Source organism: Uloborus diversus, chromosome 6 (genome assembly GCF_026930045.1).
Source record: "Uloborus diversus isolate 005 chromosome 6, Udiv.v.3.1, whole genome shotgun sequence".
In the NCBI taxonomy this organism is placed as follows: domain Eukaryota; kingdom Metazoa; phylum Arthropoda; class Arachnida; order Araneae; family Uloboridae; genus Uloborus; species Uloborus diversus.
Window position 1 is genome coordinate 119,932,241 of NC_072736.1, and position 17,223 is coordinate 119,949,463.

At 34.9% G+C, this 17,223-nt stretch overlaps 1 protein-coding gene across 1 annotated transcript in view; it reads left to right on the forward strand.

Moving 5' to 3' along the window:
* The first annotated feature begins 250 nt into the window (after positions 1–250).
* The window catches only part of LOC129225283 (PAS domain-containing protein cky-1-like), a 183,030-nt gene continuing 166,057 nt past the window's right edge, over positions 251–17,223 (forward strand). Inside the window, exon 1 of the mRNA XM_054859869.1 lies at positions 251–434. Coding sequence (XP_054715844.1) covers positions 397–434 — 38 coding nt within the window. The 5' untranslated portion in view covers positions 251–396. The remainder of the gene's footprint in view (positions 435–17,223) is intronic.

Below are 17,223 nucleotides of genomic sequence, written 5' to 3' on the forward strand. Positions count from 1 at the left end.
ATCCACGGCTCTCCGCAGCGAGAGAAAACATCGAAACTATTTCTACACCTGTTGCATCACGGCATGGAAAAAGAGAAGAAAAAAAAAATCAAATAAGGCGTGTCTTGAAACAATATCATAGCCCCGCCCCAGCATTGTACGTCACTAAATTGGTGCCCAATCCGAGGGCTCTCGCCCGCGCGGTTCGGCGGTAGAGCGTCCCGGGCCCTCAGTGTCTCTCCCGACAGCGGTGTAGCAAGGGTGTGTGACTGGACCCGGAGGATTGAATTTGTTGTTGTTTTCTTGTCGCGTTCTCTGCTAATTGCGTCGGCATACGAGTGGGTGTGTCCGCCGACACTGACTGTGATTTGAGAAGAGGTCTGTGTGCCCCATGATACGTGGATAGCCGAAACACAGATGCTTGCCAACACTTCCAACATCTTACAGATGTGCAGGTAAGGGGGATTTGTGTGCTTTTGCTGTTCTGTTATTTTTTGAGCTGTGAAATTTGGTAAAAATTTTAACTATCGTGTGAAAATTGGAGGAATGCAATAAATATTGTTTTTGTGCTGAAATTTCATTTTGCGTTTCCCTCATAACTTGGCAGTGGAGTAGTCGGGGCGCAGGAAGGGGGTAACCGCCCCCCCCCCCCCAATTGAGAATGAAAAGTATTCATACACACGCATATGACTGCATGTTATGTTTATTTTATTTGCATAGAACTGAGCTCCTGCACATATTTTCAATATCATGCGCAATTTTGAGTATTAAATTTCATATTTAATGGAATTTAGGCTACTTATTTAGATAAATAGGTTTTCAAGACTTCCCATCATTCTTTCGTTATCTCTTGATTCCTGGTCAGTGGCGCAGCGAAAGGAGATTTGGGTGTAACCCCCCCCCCCCCCCGCCCGAGGCCTTGATTTTAGCACTAGTACCAATACTAGTACAGTAGTTTATGCACATGTAAGGACTGTTTTACCCCCGCCCCCCCCCAAAAAAAAAACATTCCAGAGAGTAATTCCGGCTGCGTTGGAAATCCTGGTAATAAGTACCCCCGCTCCCCTCCCTCCATGAAAAATTTCTTGCTACACCCTCAGATACTGGCGTGGGAAGTGCACGACCATCTTTCTCGCGCCATGGGGACAACGCTATATAGTATGTACTAAAGGGTAGGGGATTGAGGGAGAAATTAGGTTTTGACAAAACTTTGCAACATTGGGATAAAACTTTTAATAGCAGCGACTAGATATTTAGCTAGATGCATGTAAGACAAAAGCATTAACCAAGGGGCAAAAGTGAGACCCCTTCGCGGATTTATCATTTTTGTGTGGAGGGAGGTTGGCAAACCTTATATAACTTACTCGACTTTTCGAGCGAAAATTTGAATCACCGTTTTTTGAAATGAAGTGAATTGTTTCAAAAAAAATTTTCAAGGACCATTATGAACAGTGCCTTTAACGGAAAAGCAGGCAATTTGTCCTGTACATGACCGCTCTATATTGCATTTCAAAAAGTGTTCAATAAACAGGAGTTTTTTGCATAAGAAATCACAAGCATGTTTGTCTGACTTCTTATGTCAAAGATATTTTGTCAAAGAAATCACACTTACTGTGATTTCTTTATAAACATTTTTTTTCTGTTTATTACATTTTTGAAATAAAATATACATATAATTGTCACGTGTAGGACTAAATATCTGATCTTCTGTGGAATGACCTACTATCTGTTTTTTTTTTTTTTTTCTTGGAAACTAACACCGAAAATAATTAGTAGGAAAGCGAAGTATATGTTTTAAAATTTGAAATAGATCTGGAGGATAAATTCCAAGGGTTGAGAAGTCTAAATCGAATAATCAAAAGTATGTCCTTCACGTTATAGGTAAACTTTATTAGAAAATAACAATTTAAAAATGTACTGGGGATATATTACTGTTTACTAAGAAAATTGTAAGGTTGTAACACTTCTTGATTTCTGCTGTTGAATCATGCATTGAAACAAAATCTTAATTGTTTAGGAAACATTTTGGGCGCGGTTACATGTAGGACCTGATCACTGAATAGGCCACCTAGGCCGTGGCCAAGGGCTCCTGCTTTGTAAGGCCCCCAAATGGCTAAAAACTTTTTTCTCCAATGGTAAAAACTGTAAGGTTTGCCTTCAGGGGCCTCCGAAAACGTGGTGGCTTAGGGCCTCCCGAGATCTTAATCGGGCCTTGGTGACATGAGGCGAATGCACTATACTTCTCTGTATTGGTCTACCTCAGGCAGGTAGACCAACTAGGTAGTGGCCTACGACCCCAGCTTCTAGGAGCCCAAAAATGGCTAAAATATTCTTAGCAATGACTAAAACTGTAAGATTTGAATACAAAAGGCTCCAAAAAAGTGTTTGGTCTATATAACCTGGTCAATAATGGTGGATTGTTAAAATTTTACTTAGGGCCCCCATGGGAAAAAATCGTTTTCTCTGCTAGAGTTTCAAGCAAGGTTTGTTTCATTTTAGAAACAAGCCTGAAATATGACGAAACAATTTATAATGCTTGAAAAGGCAGTCAAGCAAATAAAAATAGGAATAATTATTTTAACTTACATTATTCTAGTCCATAACCACCATGCCGTTCTAACTCAGGGCACTCTTAATTTGTTCATTATTTCCTCAGTACATGTTTTGGTTTTTACTATTTACATAATTATGCTTCATGAACCAGCAAACTGTCTCAGGATTATTCTTCTTGAATAACAATCCCTTTAACCAGTTGCATTGTTCTTGTAACACTGTTTTTTTATTTTCTAACCAAATACTTCTCATCATACTATAAGAACAAAGTGTTAGTTTTTTCTTGCCCCACAAATCCTTGTCTGTTTTGGAGAAGTCATCCTATTTTTAACAAACTGTGTTTTGTTAAAAGTTGGGCTGGAAAGTCGTGTAATACTAGTGAATCCCGTTTTGAAACTTTTCTGTTTTGTATAAGAGAAGCATTTTGATTTTCCTCCGGAGGACGATTTGTTTCTCGATTTAAAACTGAATGTAATATTCCTTCAGGAGAGGGGGGGGGGTGGAGAAAGAGAGTCGTTATAAAGAGTCGCTTTTAATGGCAAATTGTTGAAGTGGGTCCTGTTCAATACTTGTTGCAAGGCTAGCATGTAAAACCAAAAAAGGGGCTGGATGATTCCTCATGTTTAAACACTTAAGGTAAAAGCATGATGTTTTCAAGTAAACTGACACCCAAAACTTTAAATAGAAAATTCCTTGCTTGAAATAAGTTAATTTACATGAAAAAAAAAAAAAAACTTTCATTCTTTGAACCATTTATCAATGCGTCAAATGCACTTAAAGATTAAATGATGAAAATAAGTCAACCGTTCAATTATTTAGCAAGGTAGACAAACAGAATTGTAGACATGTAAAGATAGACGTTGATATTAATATTTTCTGGCTATGGGTACTTGAATATTTTTGTTCAGTCCTTTGCTGTGTGTCAAACTTAGATACTCGTTAGGAGGATTTGTAATCATCTCTTCACGAGCACCACGTTCTGAAAATGTTAATGGACTTGCCTTCATTCAAACCTTGTCACTGATAGCGTGAGTCGGGATATCATGCCCTACCTGAGCAGAAGCTTTTTTTTTAAGTGTTATATTAACGAAAAAATATAGGTATACCCCCCGTCTGTCTTAATGTAGGTCCAGTTGCTGTGTAAAATCCATCATGAGTAAAAGCTATGAATTAAATTTTGCAAAAAAATAAAATTGCAGCTTTTGGCGCATATTACTTTACCAGTCAAGCAATTCGAACCTCTACATCAGGTTAAATGCGCCACTTGAGATGACATCACCAAACGTTATAATAAGCAAAATGTACTTAAAATTTACTAAATGCAAATCAATGAGCAACGAAATAAAGAATCAAAATCCATTTCAATCTAACAAAATGAAAATGTAAAAGATTTTAAACTGCGTTAAAAAGTCACTTTCCCCTTTCACTTTGCTGTAAAGCTATAATTATCTCTAAAGATGCTCTTAAAATGGCTGCAGTGTATGCGTAAAACTATTTAATGCACAAATTCTCTTTAAAAAGACAACGCAGGCGTACTCTGTTGCTGAAATGGTGAAATATAGTTACTGGTGCGATTTATCTGGTGGGGCGTGACACCTCGACTTATTCTATAAATTATATACTTTTTGATACAAATGATAACTGATGCGAAAACTTTTATCAACAATTAAGTTGACAATTACTACATTAGTTTTTGCTAACGATTAAAAAGCTTCTCTGTATCAAATTGACACCAGGAGAAAGCCAGTACAAAAGATTTTTAAAACGTAATTATTAAAGAATTTTGTTTTGATTTAAAAATACTAACGTTTCCTTTTGCTCGGGTTTTAGAATGAAATGAATGACTTGATGTGCTTCATTAAATCTGAATAAATGTTCTGTATGGATCTCTTATGGTGATCTTTTAGGATGATCTCTTATTTTTTTTCTTTCCAATAATAGTTTGAGCAGAAAGCTGTTCCAAATATTCTTCATTTGAAAATTCATAGAGTTAAAAGCCAACTGTGATAATTTTGTTGGGCGAAATATATTTAAAACTTTAAATTAAAATCATTTAAGCCAAAATTAACAAATTTTACTTTTATACTATAAATTTGTTTACAAGAACGATATCTTATCTATTTCTCTCCATTAAATTTGAGCCTTAAAGCTTGCTGTGGACTTCAGTTACTTGTAAACAAAAATCTGAAAATTTTGTGAAACGCTATGCAATAAAATTGATGCTTGTATTTAGTATAAAAGTAAAATTTGTTAATTTTGGCTTAAATGATTTTAATTTAAAGTTTTAAAAGATATTTCGCCCAACAAAATTATCACAGTTGGCTTTTAACTCTATGAATTTTCAAATGAAGAATATTTGGACTCATAAATCGGAAATTCAAAATAGTATTACTTACCCTCTGTATTGCAAAACTGCATAAATGTTACTTGGGTTTCAGTTTTCTGTTACAAAGTTAGTGTAAACTTAATTCACTGTTTAAATTAGACAGAGTAGGAGTAAGTTAAAAAGATTGAAGTCGACCTTCAACCGTACTGAACATACTATTAAACAGTTTGGAGAATAGAATTCAAATTTTCACGCACTTTTTTCACTTTTTGATAGTACAAACTTTTGAACTAATGGACTCAACTTGCTTCGAATCATTATGTTTTCCCAAAATTTGGTTAGTTAAACCCCTTTTACCTTTTACCATATACTTCTAAAGCAGCAAATTTGTTGTAGTGTTCTTAGTTTTACTTTAAAGTTTTAAAAGTGTTAGAATCCACACACGCTCACAGGTGCATGTCTGAGTTTTAAATATGGAGATAGGATTTTTGAAACTTGCTTTTGCTACAAATTAAGTAAATCTCGATCATCATTCTCATCACATTATCTTTCTAAATTAGTCACACAATTTTGCTCAACCTAAGCAAAATTGATATGTTTACACGCGTAATATCGTGTCTGGTTATTTTCATCGACGCTCCGAACAAAATGGCCGCAAAGAATTGTTCAAAATGTTATTTATAAGGGTAGTATTTTGTTTAATTTTTAAGCAAAATGCCGTAAAACACTTTTCAGAAGGTTCTATCGTTGAGTACTTTTAATTAAGTCTGAGAGAAACATCAGCAAGAAATGGTTCTCAATATTGCTCTCATAACCTTTTGACTCGTTCTTTCTGTTAACAGCCTAAACGAAAGTGCAACAAGAAGTTCAAATAGGAATATTTTCAAAATGGGTTGAAGGATGGAGAAGGAAATATATCCTATTTATTTTTTTCATAATCAGTCTGCAAAAAGTGAAATAATAAATAATTCATAAATTTGTTTAAAAGGATGATCTCTTATTTGGCTCTTTCGAATAATAGTTTGAGCTTGGGCAAATGTGCAGTAAAAAATTGTTCGCATGTTTTTTGCAAGAATGATCTCTTATCTGAAACTTTTCGCTTTTAATCTGAGCAAATGTTCAGCTTGAAACTGTCTAGAAGTTAGTTTACAAGAATAATCTCTTATTTGGTTATTTGTAACAATAGTTTGAGCAAATGTGCAGCAAAAAATTGTTCACATGTTGTTTGCATGAATAATCTCTTATCTGATGGGTCTCGTCATTAACAGCTTGAGCAAATGTTCAGTTTGCAACTGTTCAGAAGTTAGTTTGCAACTGTCCAGAAGTTAGTTTGCAAGGAAGATCTCTTACTTGGTTCTTTCTAATAATAGTTTGAGCAAAAGTGCAGCAGAAAGATGTTCAAAAGTCATTTACAAGAACGATCTCCTATCTATTTCTCTCCATTAACAGTCTCAGCACTGTGTAGTAAGAAATTATTCAGCAGTTGTTCACAAGGATGATCTCTTGTGGGTTTTTTCGTTAATAGTTTTAGCAAAAGTGTTATTAACATTTTTCAAAAGTTGGTTGATTGAGCAATCTCGTGTTGGGATATCCCACTAACAGATTGAGCAAAGGTGCAACGATAAATCGACTAAAGGCTATTCGGACGCTTGATCTCTCTTCTGGTTCTTACCACTAACCATGATTCTATTCTAACCAGGGGCGTGCACAGAAATTTTGGAGCCCGTCATAAATGACTTTTCCGGGCCAACTCTATATTTTCTGCCTCTAAATTTAACGCCTAGTTTTAAAAATCTTGGGCCCCTTCAGGCTCGGGCTCGGGCCAACAGGTGTCCCTTCTCCCCCCCCCCCCCCCCTCCGCTCTGCCCACGCCCCTGATTCTAACCATTATCAATCGAAACAAAAGATAGCAACAATTTGCACGAACAAATATTCAAAGACTAATGAACTTTTAGGATTGGAGATAGATCTACTTTCATTTTTTACGATAAATGTTGTATGTAACTTTCGTAACCTGAAAAGTTTTAAATCTGAAGGGACAAATCGACATTTCTGCACATTTTATTTCAATTTTTTTGTTAATAACGTGGGTTGTATTTCAACTGTCTCCTCAAATGATTTGCTCTGTATTATTTTGGAAAATGGGTATGACTGAATTTCTTTTTCGAGGTTTTTTTTTTTTTTTTTAATGGGCATTCGTTCTTCGGGTGAGAGGTACTCTGATATTATGTGTAGATTGAAGGAAGACATTTCGGAATACTATTCACATTTTCAAAAACAACTTCACTGACTTTTGAATAAAAATCTCGAAATTAACCATGAGTACATACTGTAACTAATGGTAATAAAAATTGTGTAGAGGGAAGTATGAAACAGTCGGATATCATGGAGTAGGTGGTTTGAACCCCTGAAAAACTTCTTAAAAAAATGCTACAGTTGCAAAAAAATGTTAGGGATTCGATTTATTTTCTGATTTTTATTGATTAAACACAAACAAATCATAATACCCCCCTCCCTTCCCCCACCTCTGTTTCAAGACCTTCCAAAACACCGGAAGCTTCCCTTGTCTACAGTCTAGTTCTTAGCACCAATAAAGACTTTCTTTCCCAGATTTTTGCCGCCTCGCCCTTCCTCCTGCGGAATCGATCCCGCCACCCTCGCATAGAGCGCTTCCTCGTTCCAGAGAAGGGAGGGCGAGCTGGTTAGGCGCGAACATGAACGAAAGGGGGGTGGTCGTGCGTGATTTCGCGGTCCGCCGCGCGTGACATTTTGCGCCAAACAATCGTCCGCACTTTCAAGGCTCGATGTCGGGCTCAGTCAGCAGCGTGCTACAGGGAAGCACAACTTCATTCGAATCCGAATGCTTTGTCTGGAGCAGGGTCGTAGAGAGCCAAGGCAGGCCTCTTGTCAGTTATGTTACCGGACCCCTCTCACCCCCCCCCCCCAAAAAAAAAGAAACGAAAGGTGGGAAAAGAAATAACAGGAGGGGGGCAGAAAAAAAGGAGAAAAGTGGGTGGAAAAAAAAGAAAAAATCAAAACTGCTTTCTAGAAAACAATTAGCTCTATTAAAAGTGACATAAGAGTAAATATCAAAAGAGTTAATTTTACTTAATATTTACATTTTCTATTATTCGGAGTCCCCCTCCCCCTTTTTCTTTCTTCTTTTTTTTTTTTTTGCGTCAGTGTCGTTGCCCCCCCCCCCCCCCCCGATCCGGGTCTCTAGTTTTCGACTAGGCTGATATGGCCTTCCGTCGGGCCAGGTCTGGATATGGAGAGAAACTTGCATACAGGATACACACACATACTTTTTGACTTATTTAACTATTTTTTGTGAAGATTTTAATGCACGTTGCATGTCCCAGCTACGGAGCGTGCTGAAAGAAAATATTTTATTAAAACACACACACACATAAAAATAATCAGTGGTGCAGCAAGGGGGGGGGGCTTAAAACCCCAAAAGCCTTGTTCTTAACATTATAGTCAATCCTAATGCTGTAGTTCATTTTCATGTTTGAATTGTTTTCATAAAAAAAAAAGAAACCTTCAGATGGTGATTCTATCTGCGCTAGTGCATATACATACATACAATGCATACATACATATCCACAAAGACCAACAAAATTAAAATGTTTGGATTTTAGGAAAAAATTTTAGGAGCCAGAGAAGTTATTTTTCAGAATTGACAGTAAAATTCAGGGCAACATTGTGATAGTGAAACAGGACTTCTGGAAGTTTCATATGCTGAAAGAAATAATCTGCAGGGGTATGTTGAACCTTGATAACGATCCCCTTTCCCCATGGAGAACATTCTGTCTGCTCTAGAGACATAAACAAATAGAATTTGTAGTCTAAGACTCTCGTAACTATTGCATAAAATCATACATTCAGTGCTGTAGTTCTGGGAGGGGGAGCAGAAGGATGCTGTTCCCCTAAATATTTGTTTTGTTTTTTTATTGTAAAAATTATTTAAAACCACCTTTTCTTTTGATGAGTCCACCCAAACCCCTAGGAAACTTTTCCGCAGCTACAGCACTGCATACGATCATCCTCATATATATATATATATATATATATATATATATATATATATATATATATATATATATATATATATATAATAGCGAATTCACTGATCTAGTAACGCTCCTACGTCACCAACAATGAAACTCGCACCACAGCATGATAATTTGATAATATTTTTTGGCAATGCGTGACATGGCAGGGAAATGCTTTATTTTGACAAGGCTGAACTGGACTTGGTAACTTAGATGTTTTACTGGTAAGACTTATTTTAGGAGAATGAAGATACGAAAAAGTGGTTAAAAATAAACGCTATCTACTGGAGTTTTGTTTAGGGTTTATCCACAGGAGTTAGGGATAAAATTTCAACTATCAAAATATCACCAAACATGCAATTGCTTCGTTCAAATGTAGAAAGCCATTTTCACCAGTCATACCATGATTTTCTAAACGTTAATAAAATGTATAAATCTGAGTCTACATATGTATACATACTTTAGAAAGATAATCTCCTCTTCTGCTGATCTGATTATACATTGAATTTAATCGGATAATTGTAGAAAACACTAAGCAGGTGCGGGACACTTGTTGAAGCTCAATCTGCAAAATATTTCCTTTCTTTTCCTTCTTTAAAGACCACCTTCCCTTAAAATTGCTATAGGGTGAGAGTGATTCCCCCTCTTCTGAGGTGAAAGTTGCAGCACCTACTCACCACCTGTTGCTTCAATTAATACTGTGAATACAACCTGCCGATACATCCTGATCGCCATTGTTCTGCAGCTTCCGAATTGTGAGCCGTAAATAGGTCTACTTTAAATGCCTTACACGCGCCTTCGTTCAATATAAAGCGACTGAAAGACCTTTCTCTCTCTCTCTTTTTTTTTTTTCAAAGCTTAAAACAAGGTTTCTCAACATTATTTTCCACTATTTTATTAATTTTAAGCTTCCACTGCTGTTGACTGAAAATCTTGTAATGAAATGTTTTCACATTATGGGATGCAGGTGAAATCGATCGATAATAAAGCCTGTTAAGTTGCCCTAATGTAAATACAGTTCTACAGGGTAACTTTGTTACACAATTTCTATTTTTAACTGCCTCACTTATACAGTAGTGGTATTGCCATCCAGATTCTATTTCAGCAAAGTTTTCAAAAATGAAAAATATTGCCATAAAATTCCTTTATCAAAGTTTCAATAAATAAATAAATAAGTAAATAAAATAAAATAATAAATAAATAAATAATTGAAATAATAATAATAATAAAGTTTACCGTAAAACTTTAATATTAATGAAGTTTTCAAAAGTTTGATCTTGGTGTTCAAATTCCCTGAAAAAATATCGAAGTAAAATTTTATTTGATTGAAGTTTTCAAAATCATAAAATTTTTATCCCAGTAAAGGTTTTAAAAAATGCTGCCATTTTTTAAAAATATTTACTGTTATTTCATTAAAGTTTCCAAAAGAAATATTACCCCGTAAAGTTTAAAATAATTCCTCCAAATATTTTCGTAAAATTTCCATTTCAATGAAGTTTCCGGAAAACATTGCCGTAAAATTTCAGTTTTGGTTAAGTTTCCATAAAATATTACCGTAAAATGTTTCAATGAAGTTTTTAAAAAACGTCATGAAATTTATATTCTAGTAAAGTTTCTCCAAAACATAGCATTTTTTTTTTTTTTTGAACGTATTCTCGTAAGATTTCTGTTTCAGCGAAGTTTCAAAAAATATCATACTATTTATTTGACAACACCCCAAAAAATTTCATTTCAAAACCTATATTTCAGAGAAAATTTCCAAAAGTATTTCCGCAAACTTTACATTTCAGTGAAATTTTTAAATTATTATAGCCGTAATGCCGAAAATTTTCTTGCTTCGAGTAGCAAATCCAAATTACTATGCCGTAACATTTCGGCTTCGAGTGAAGTTTCCAAATTACTATGCCGTAATATTTCTGTTTCGAGTGAAGTTTCCAAATTACAATAAGGCGTAATGTCGTACGTAACATTTCTGCTTCGAATGAAGTTTACAAATTACTATGCCGTAATGCTCGTAATATTTCTGTTTCGAGTGAAATTTCCAAATTACTATATGACGTAATGCCGTATGTAACATTTCTGCTTCGAGTGAAGTTTACAAATTACGACGCCGCGCCGTAAGATTTCAGTTTCGAGTGAACTTTCCGAGAAATAATAAACGTTCTGTCTGTGAAGTTTCTAAGTAAGTAAAAGAATCCTGTTCTGAAATGCCACAAAAGAGTAATATTAAGCTGTTCGATCCATGAAGCTATTATGTTTCTTTATACCCCAAGAAGACAGGTGGTTATCACGGAAAGAGGTGGATATATCTTTTTTATGATGGAAGAGAATGGGAAAATTTATTAATAATTCTTCCACTACTATCTATTTATCTCATACAATGATCTGTAGTTGTGGATCAATTAATTAGCTATCTGCTTGTAGATCGTAATTTAACCTATTTTTTCGTTCTCTATATTGTATCTAATACCGGTCGTTTGATGTTCTTTTCCTTCATTATACTTCAACACGAATCATCACATAATTAATCCTTTCGCAATGTAAATATTTTCCTCTAAAACATTGATTCTTATTTCCGGCCGAGTTCGACACTGTTTTCAGCGTTTGATGAAGTGCTGATCATTTGATTGTATAACTGAAATAGTTTTGAGACAAAGCGAAGAATAATTACAAGGCATTTTGCATCATGTTTCAAAATGTTCGCTGTTGTGTAAATCTTTGCATGCAAGAAATTTCGAAGTAAAATTTTTTATGCGACGGCTTTGAAATTTCGGCCGCAAACTTTTTGTCTGACAGAAGTGACGTAGTTGTTTTTTGTGTGATGAAAAGTTGCGCATGCGCTCTTCTCGCTTTCTTTCTTTCTCGTTGTCCGTGGCACTCGTGTACTGCATTCAGGCGGCGTGGTGATCGCTGAGTACAGCTATTGGTTATCAACAGAGCATCCATTGAAACCTGTGTGAAAACCAGCCTATTTCGAGAATTGTTTAGTGTTCTCACTGTTTAAAATTGTTTTCTTCATTAAAGTATACAATTTTTTTGTGAATATGCCTTAATTTTATGTAAATAAATGAACGATAAAAACAATTCATGTCATCCAACCAAAAGTGATTCATGCATAATTAAATTTTCCCTTTAATCACTAGCGCAGCCAGACGTACGTTCTGGAGGGGGCTTTTTGATCAAAAATACCTCTGGAGGGGCGATTTTGTTGAAAAATACCTTCTGGAGGGTTTTCTCCTTCTGAAGGGGATTTTTTGATCAAAAATACTTCTAAAGGTAGTTTTCTGATCAAAACAGGCTTTTCATATGCATAAATTACTGTATTAGAATTTGCATTTATGTTAAAAGAACCAATGGCTCTCGGGGACGTTTCCCCCCACCCCCCTTCCCGCTGCGCCACTGCCTTTGATACAAAAGTTCCATTTCTCTCGTGCTTAGCGACCCTATTTGGGGTTACGACCCACAGGTTGGAAACCCCGTCCAGTCCAAAGAAAGTTTATCTCAACTGCTACTAATCTTTATTTCGCTGAATGTTATCATACAATGGTAGATTTTTTTTTTTAAATTTATTAATTTCTTTTAGTGCCCATTTGCTGACATATTGGGATCAGCGAATTTAGAACAAATTCTGATTCAAAATCTAAAATATTATCCGGAACACCTTCGAAATAAAAGTTATTATTTAATGAGTTATTTAAAGTTGAAGAAAACTACGCAACTTTCACGGTGACAAGATAGCTGATGTCTCAGCTGGTGGTAAAATTTTTATTAACCAGATGATGAAGATACATTTTTGAAATGTCAAGGACTAAAATAGCTCGCAAGTGCGCATGTTCTATTTAAAGTGACTGAAATAGTTTCTATGCATCAAAACATATTTATGATTACATTGTAATTTTAGTATTGTTAGTTTACTACGTTAAGGGGGTCCGGGACACAAAAATCGTCAAATTTTGCAATTTTTTTTTTATCATGTGAAAAATTACTCCGTTTTTTTTCCGTTTAAGAAGACGTTTGAATCTTGTTTCTATCTTAAATAGAACGAAAGATATATTTATTTATGTTGCATGCACCTAACTAATGTGTACTTAACTTTAAAACTTTAAACGCGTTTTTCTCCATGATGCAATTTTTCCCGATTTCTTGCTTTCAAACTCTTATAAGTCAGGAACCGATAAAGATAAAGTAATGAAACTTGGAGCATATCTTTTTCAAACAGTTTACTTTAATTTTTATTCGGCGAATTTGAAAAAAACGTTTACAGCAAAAATTATGATTTTTTTTAAAAAAAAGTATCTTTGAATTTTTCGAAATTTTTCTTCAAATATTTTTCATTTTTTATTGAATCAATATTTTTAAAATCGCCGAATAAAAATTAAAGCTTAGATATTTGTGCGTAATTTATTTTAAAAAAATTGAAAATTTATCAAGAATATTTTGAGTTATAGAAATTTAAAACAACCCCTTTTTTTAAACTAATTAAATTTAAATAAATTTTTTTTTCATATTTATGTTATGGTTTTGCTTATTAAATAAATGGTAAATCAGTGCAAAAAATTTCAAAACTCTAAAGTATATAATAAAAAAATTTCAAAATGTGTCCCGGACCCCCTTAAACAACTCATACAAAATTAGAAAGATAGATGAGCTGTAGCGATGGCGTCTTTCAGATTCTTATTTTGTGACACAAATTTTATTTTATTTCATTTTTTATTATCAATATTATTTTTATAATGTGTGTGTGTGTGTTAAGAAAGATAGGTTGGTAACAACTGTGCCCCCCCCCCCCCCGCCAAAATGGGTGATGACTCTAGTCCTCACTAGGGAGGAGCTCCCCACAGATTGGGAACTGCTGGTCTAAGGAATATTGAAAGTCGCGTGATTTACTGGTTTAAGATATTTAAAGAATATAATTTCGAACATGGCAGATTGTTGTAAACCTTACTCGTAAGAAAGGCAAATATGATATGAATTATCTATATTTTTCAATTTTAAATATAGACAAATTTACCGTCACAAATCGCTTTTACAGAAACAAACATCTCCGCTCCAGCTTTTTTTTTTTTTTTTTTGTCTACTTAAGTTTCAAAATATTCATTAATAAGTTTAGTAAGCGTATTTCAAAAGACAAGTAGACAAGTATTTTTACTGGTGTGTGTGAGCGAGAGAAAGAGAAATATTGTGTTTTTTTTCTTCAAAAATTCTACTTTTAAAGCATATAGATGTTTTAATTCCTTATCGTTGCAAGTCATGAAATTACATATTACATGTCTCATATACATGATTTTTATGTTTCTATACTGATAATCCCTTAACGCAGCCCCTCCCTCTGCTATGAATTGAACTAAAGGAATTCGAGGGTATGCGAATAAAGAAAACAATCAGGAATGAAAAAAATTACAAACAAAGGGTAAAAAAAATAAATTTATCTACATCAGATGTCTGCCCCACTTCAATCAAAACAACGCATAATCTCCGCGCTTTACATACCATCAAATATTTTTAAGCAAACCAGTATTGAAAAATTCCTTTCAGATTTTCGAAAACAGCCTTTCAAAACTCTCGATCGCTGGCGACATCGCCTGAATTGCTTTTTCTTCCTCCCGAAAACAATCTGAGCGATGTCTGTTTCTTTTTCCCGAGAAAGCAACAAGTGTCTCCCCCCCTCCCCCCTTCCATTTTTATAGGTATTTACGATTTTATAGTAGTTGGCAGCGACAGGCGGCATTCTCTTCTATTCATGAACCGGCGGTTTCAGACAAAGCCTCAATATTTTCTTGCAAACGCGTAATGTTTGAATCATCATAATTGTCCAGCGGGCAGATGCGCTATTGTCTCCGCTGCATCCTTACCACCACCCCCTCTTTGCAGGCGATTCTTATATTTTTTTGTTGTATCGAAGTGCTTGCTCCGCCGCATTTTTTGTTCCGAAGCGCACACAATCGTTTTCTCGGCTGGTCGATTCTCGGTAATGGACCTCTGCATGGATCAAGTATACGACATCTTGTGAGGGTGTATAATAATAAAATAAAAAAAATTCGATTGTGCAATTGGATGGTTGGGAATTAGATTTGGCGCGTTTCCTGTGAGAAGATGCATAGATTTGGCGAAAAAACGCTTAATGATGTTGTTGAGTTTAAACAGTGGTAAAATATTTTTTTATAAACTGATGCTCAATAGAACTGAATATTTAATTATCATCAACAGGTTAACAATTAGTAATGGAGGGTAGTATGAAAATATAGCGGTTAGTTTTGAAAAATTTTGAATTAAAGAGACTACATTTTCTCTTTTCGGCTATAAGAGAGAGAGAGAGAGAGAACGTTACTACGTCGAAATTATTCGAAAACTCGAAAATTTTGTAATTCTTTTCAATAAAAATGCAGAAATAGTTTTTGTTGTCATAAATCATCTGCTATACAAGTTGATTAAAAAAAAAAAAAAAAAAACTATCGGAACCTAAGAAGAAGTTATAAAAGAACCTAGGTAGTGTCTGATTTACTAATAGGCCCATGAGGCCCAAATTAGGGACTCCCTTAAATGATATACCACTACTTTCAAGGACAAGGGAAGGATTTTGTTTAATTAATTCAGCCACATTGTTAAAAAAAAAATGTCGAAGCCAAATTAGTTGTCATTAAGGTTTAGGGTGACTCGTTTGAAATAGTGTAGTCATGCGGGCCTGAGTGAAATAAAGATTCAGTATGACTTGTTTGCACCCTCAGGGTACTGCAGCCTCTAACTAAGCATATGTAATGACAAGTGTATGTGCGATTGTAAGTGTAAGCAGGGTCCGATTAAGATATCGTTGACCCCGGGCCGAATATTTTTTGGGGCCCTCGTGTTAAAACTTTACAATTTTAGCCATAGACTGAAGCAATGTTAGCCATTAGGAGCCTTTAAATAGCGAGCGCCCTTGGCCACGGCCTAGTTGGCCTGTTCTGTAATCAAGCCCTGATTGTAATTCTAAAACAGTTTTTTCAGTTGTACAATTCAAGGAGTCCTTATAAAAGCGTCAGGCATACTTTCCAAAAATTTCTTGATCGGGCCCTGCTTATAATTGTAGAAATAGCTTCCATGTTTCTGGCTAAGAGAAAGAGCTTTAATTGAGGACAGAAAAGCGGTAAGGCATTAAGTTTAAGTTAAAATATTTACTAACATCTAGATTGGAGTGTATCGCCGAACTTGACAGCTGCTGTTGTCGTATTGAGCGACCTAGAAAGTGGTCAAGATAGTTTGTCGGAAACACGACTTGGAAAAAAAAAAAAAAAAAAAAAATGTGGAACTATGTACCTCTTTCTTGCACAGCTGTCTTCAGTTCTGGTCACTAACAAATTCGACTGGAACTTATGGTGTAGCGAGAGGGAATAGTGGTGCTGTAACCCCCCCCCCTCCCTCAATGAATATAGCTATAGATCTATTTGCTTATTTCTATCTATCTCTCAAACCAACTGTCTAATTACATTTTTGTTTCTAGCTATTTATCTATTGATTACATCTGCCTACTTCTCTCGATCTACCTATTTATATCTATCTTTCAACCCGTACCTATTTTTGTATTCCTGTTAATTACCTATCTATTTGTATGTATCTGTATGTATCTCTCTGCTTATATCTGTCTATTCATATCAATATGTCTATCTATCTAGATCTGTCTATCCATATACCCCGGGGTGTTACCATAGGGTATATATACCATACCCCATACCCTACGGCGTATACCTCCATATACGCCGTATACTTTCAAACATTTTTTAGACACATAACGTATATCCTCAAGCTTCAAAAAGTTTCATATTATGACATATTATGTATATGATCGCATCACATATTGTGTGAAAAATTGATGGGAACATTCCCCTCTATTGATTAAGCAATTTATATCTGTCAATATCTAGCTAGCAATCTATTTATGTATCATACAGATCTATCTCTTTTTATCTCTCTAGTGCGTGTAATCATAAATCTAATTGCTGATTTATATGTGTCTAGTGAAATTTACCTAACTATCTGTTTATATCTAAATACGGTTGAACTCTGTTAATACGAAATGTAAAAAATTCACGAATTTGTTCGTAACAACCGTGAATGAGTTTAAAAAAAAACGAAGAAATACTTACTTATATTTAAAAAAACATTACAACTAATACATGCATTGAAATCTAACTATTAGTACATTCAGAAAAAAATCACCTATTTCTTATAAATGAATGTTTTTGTAAAATATTGAAAAACAGGAAAATGATAATCGACAATAGCGGAATAGGTTGTAATCCACAATGGAAGATATACAGATTTATCTCCGTGTAA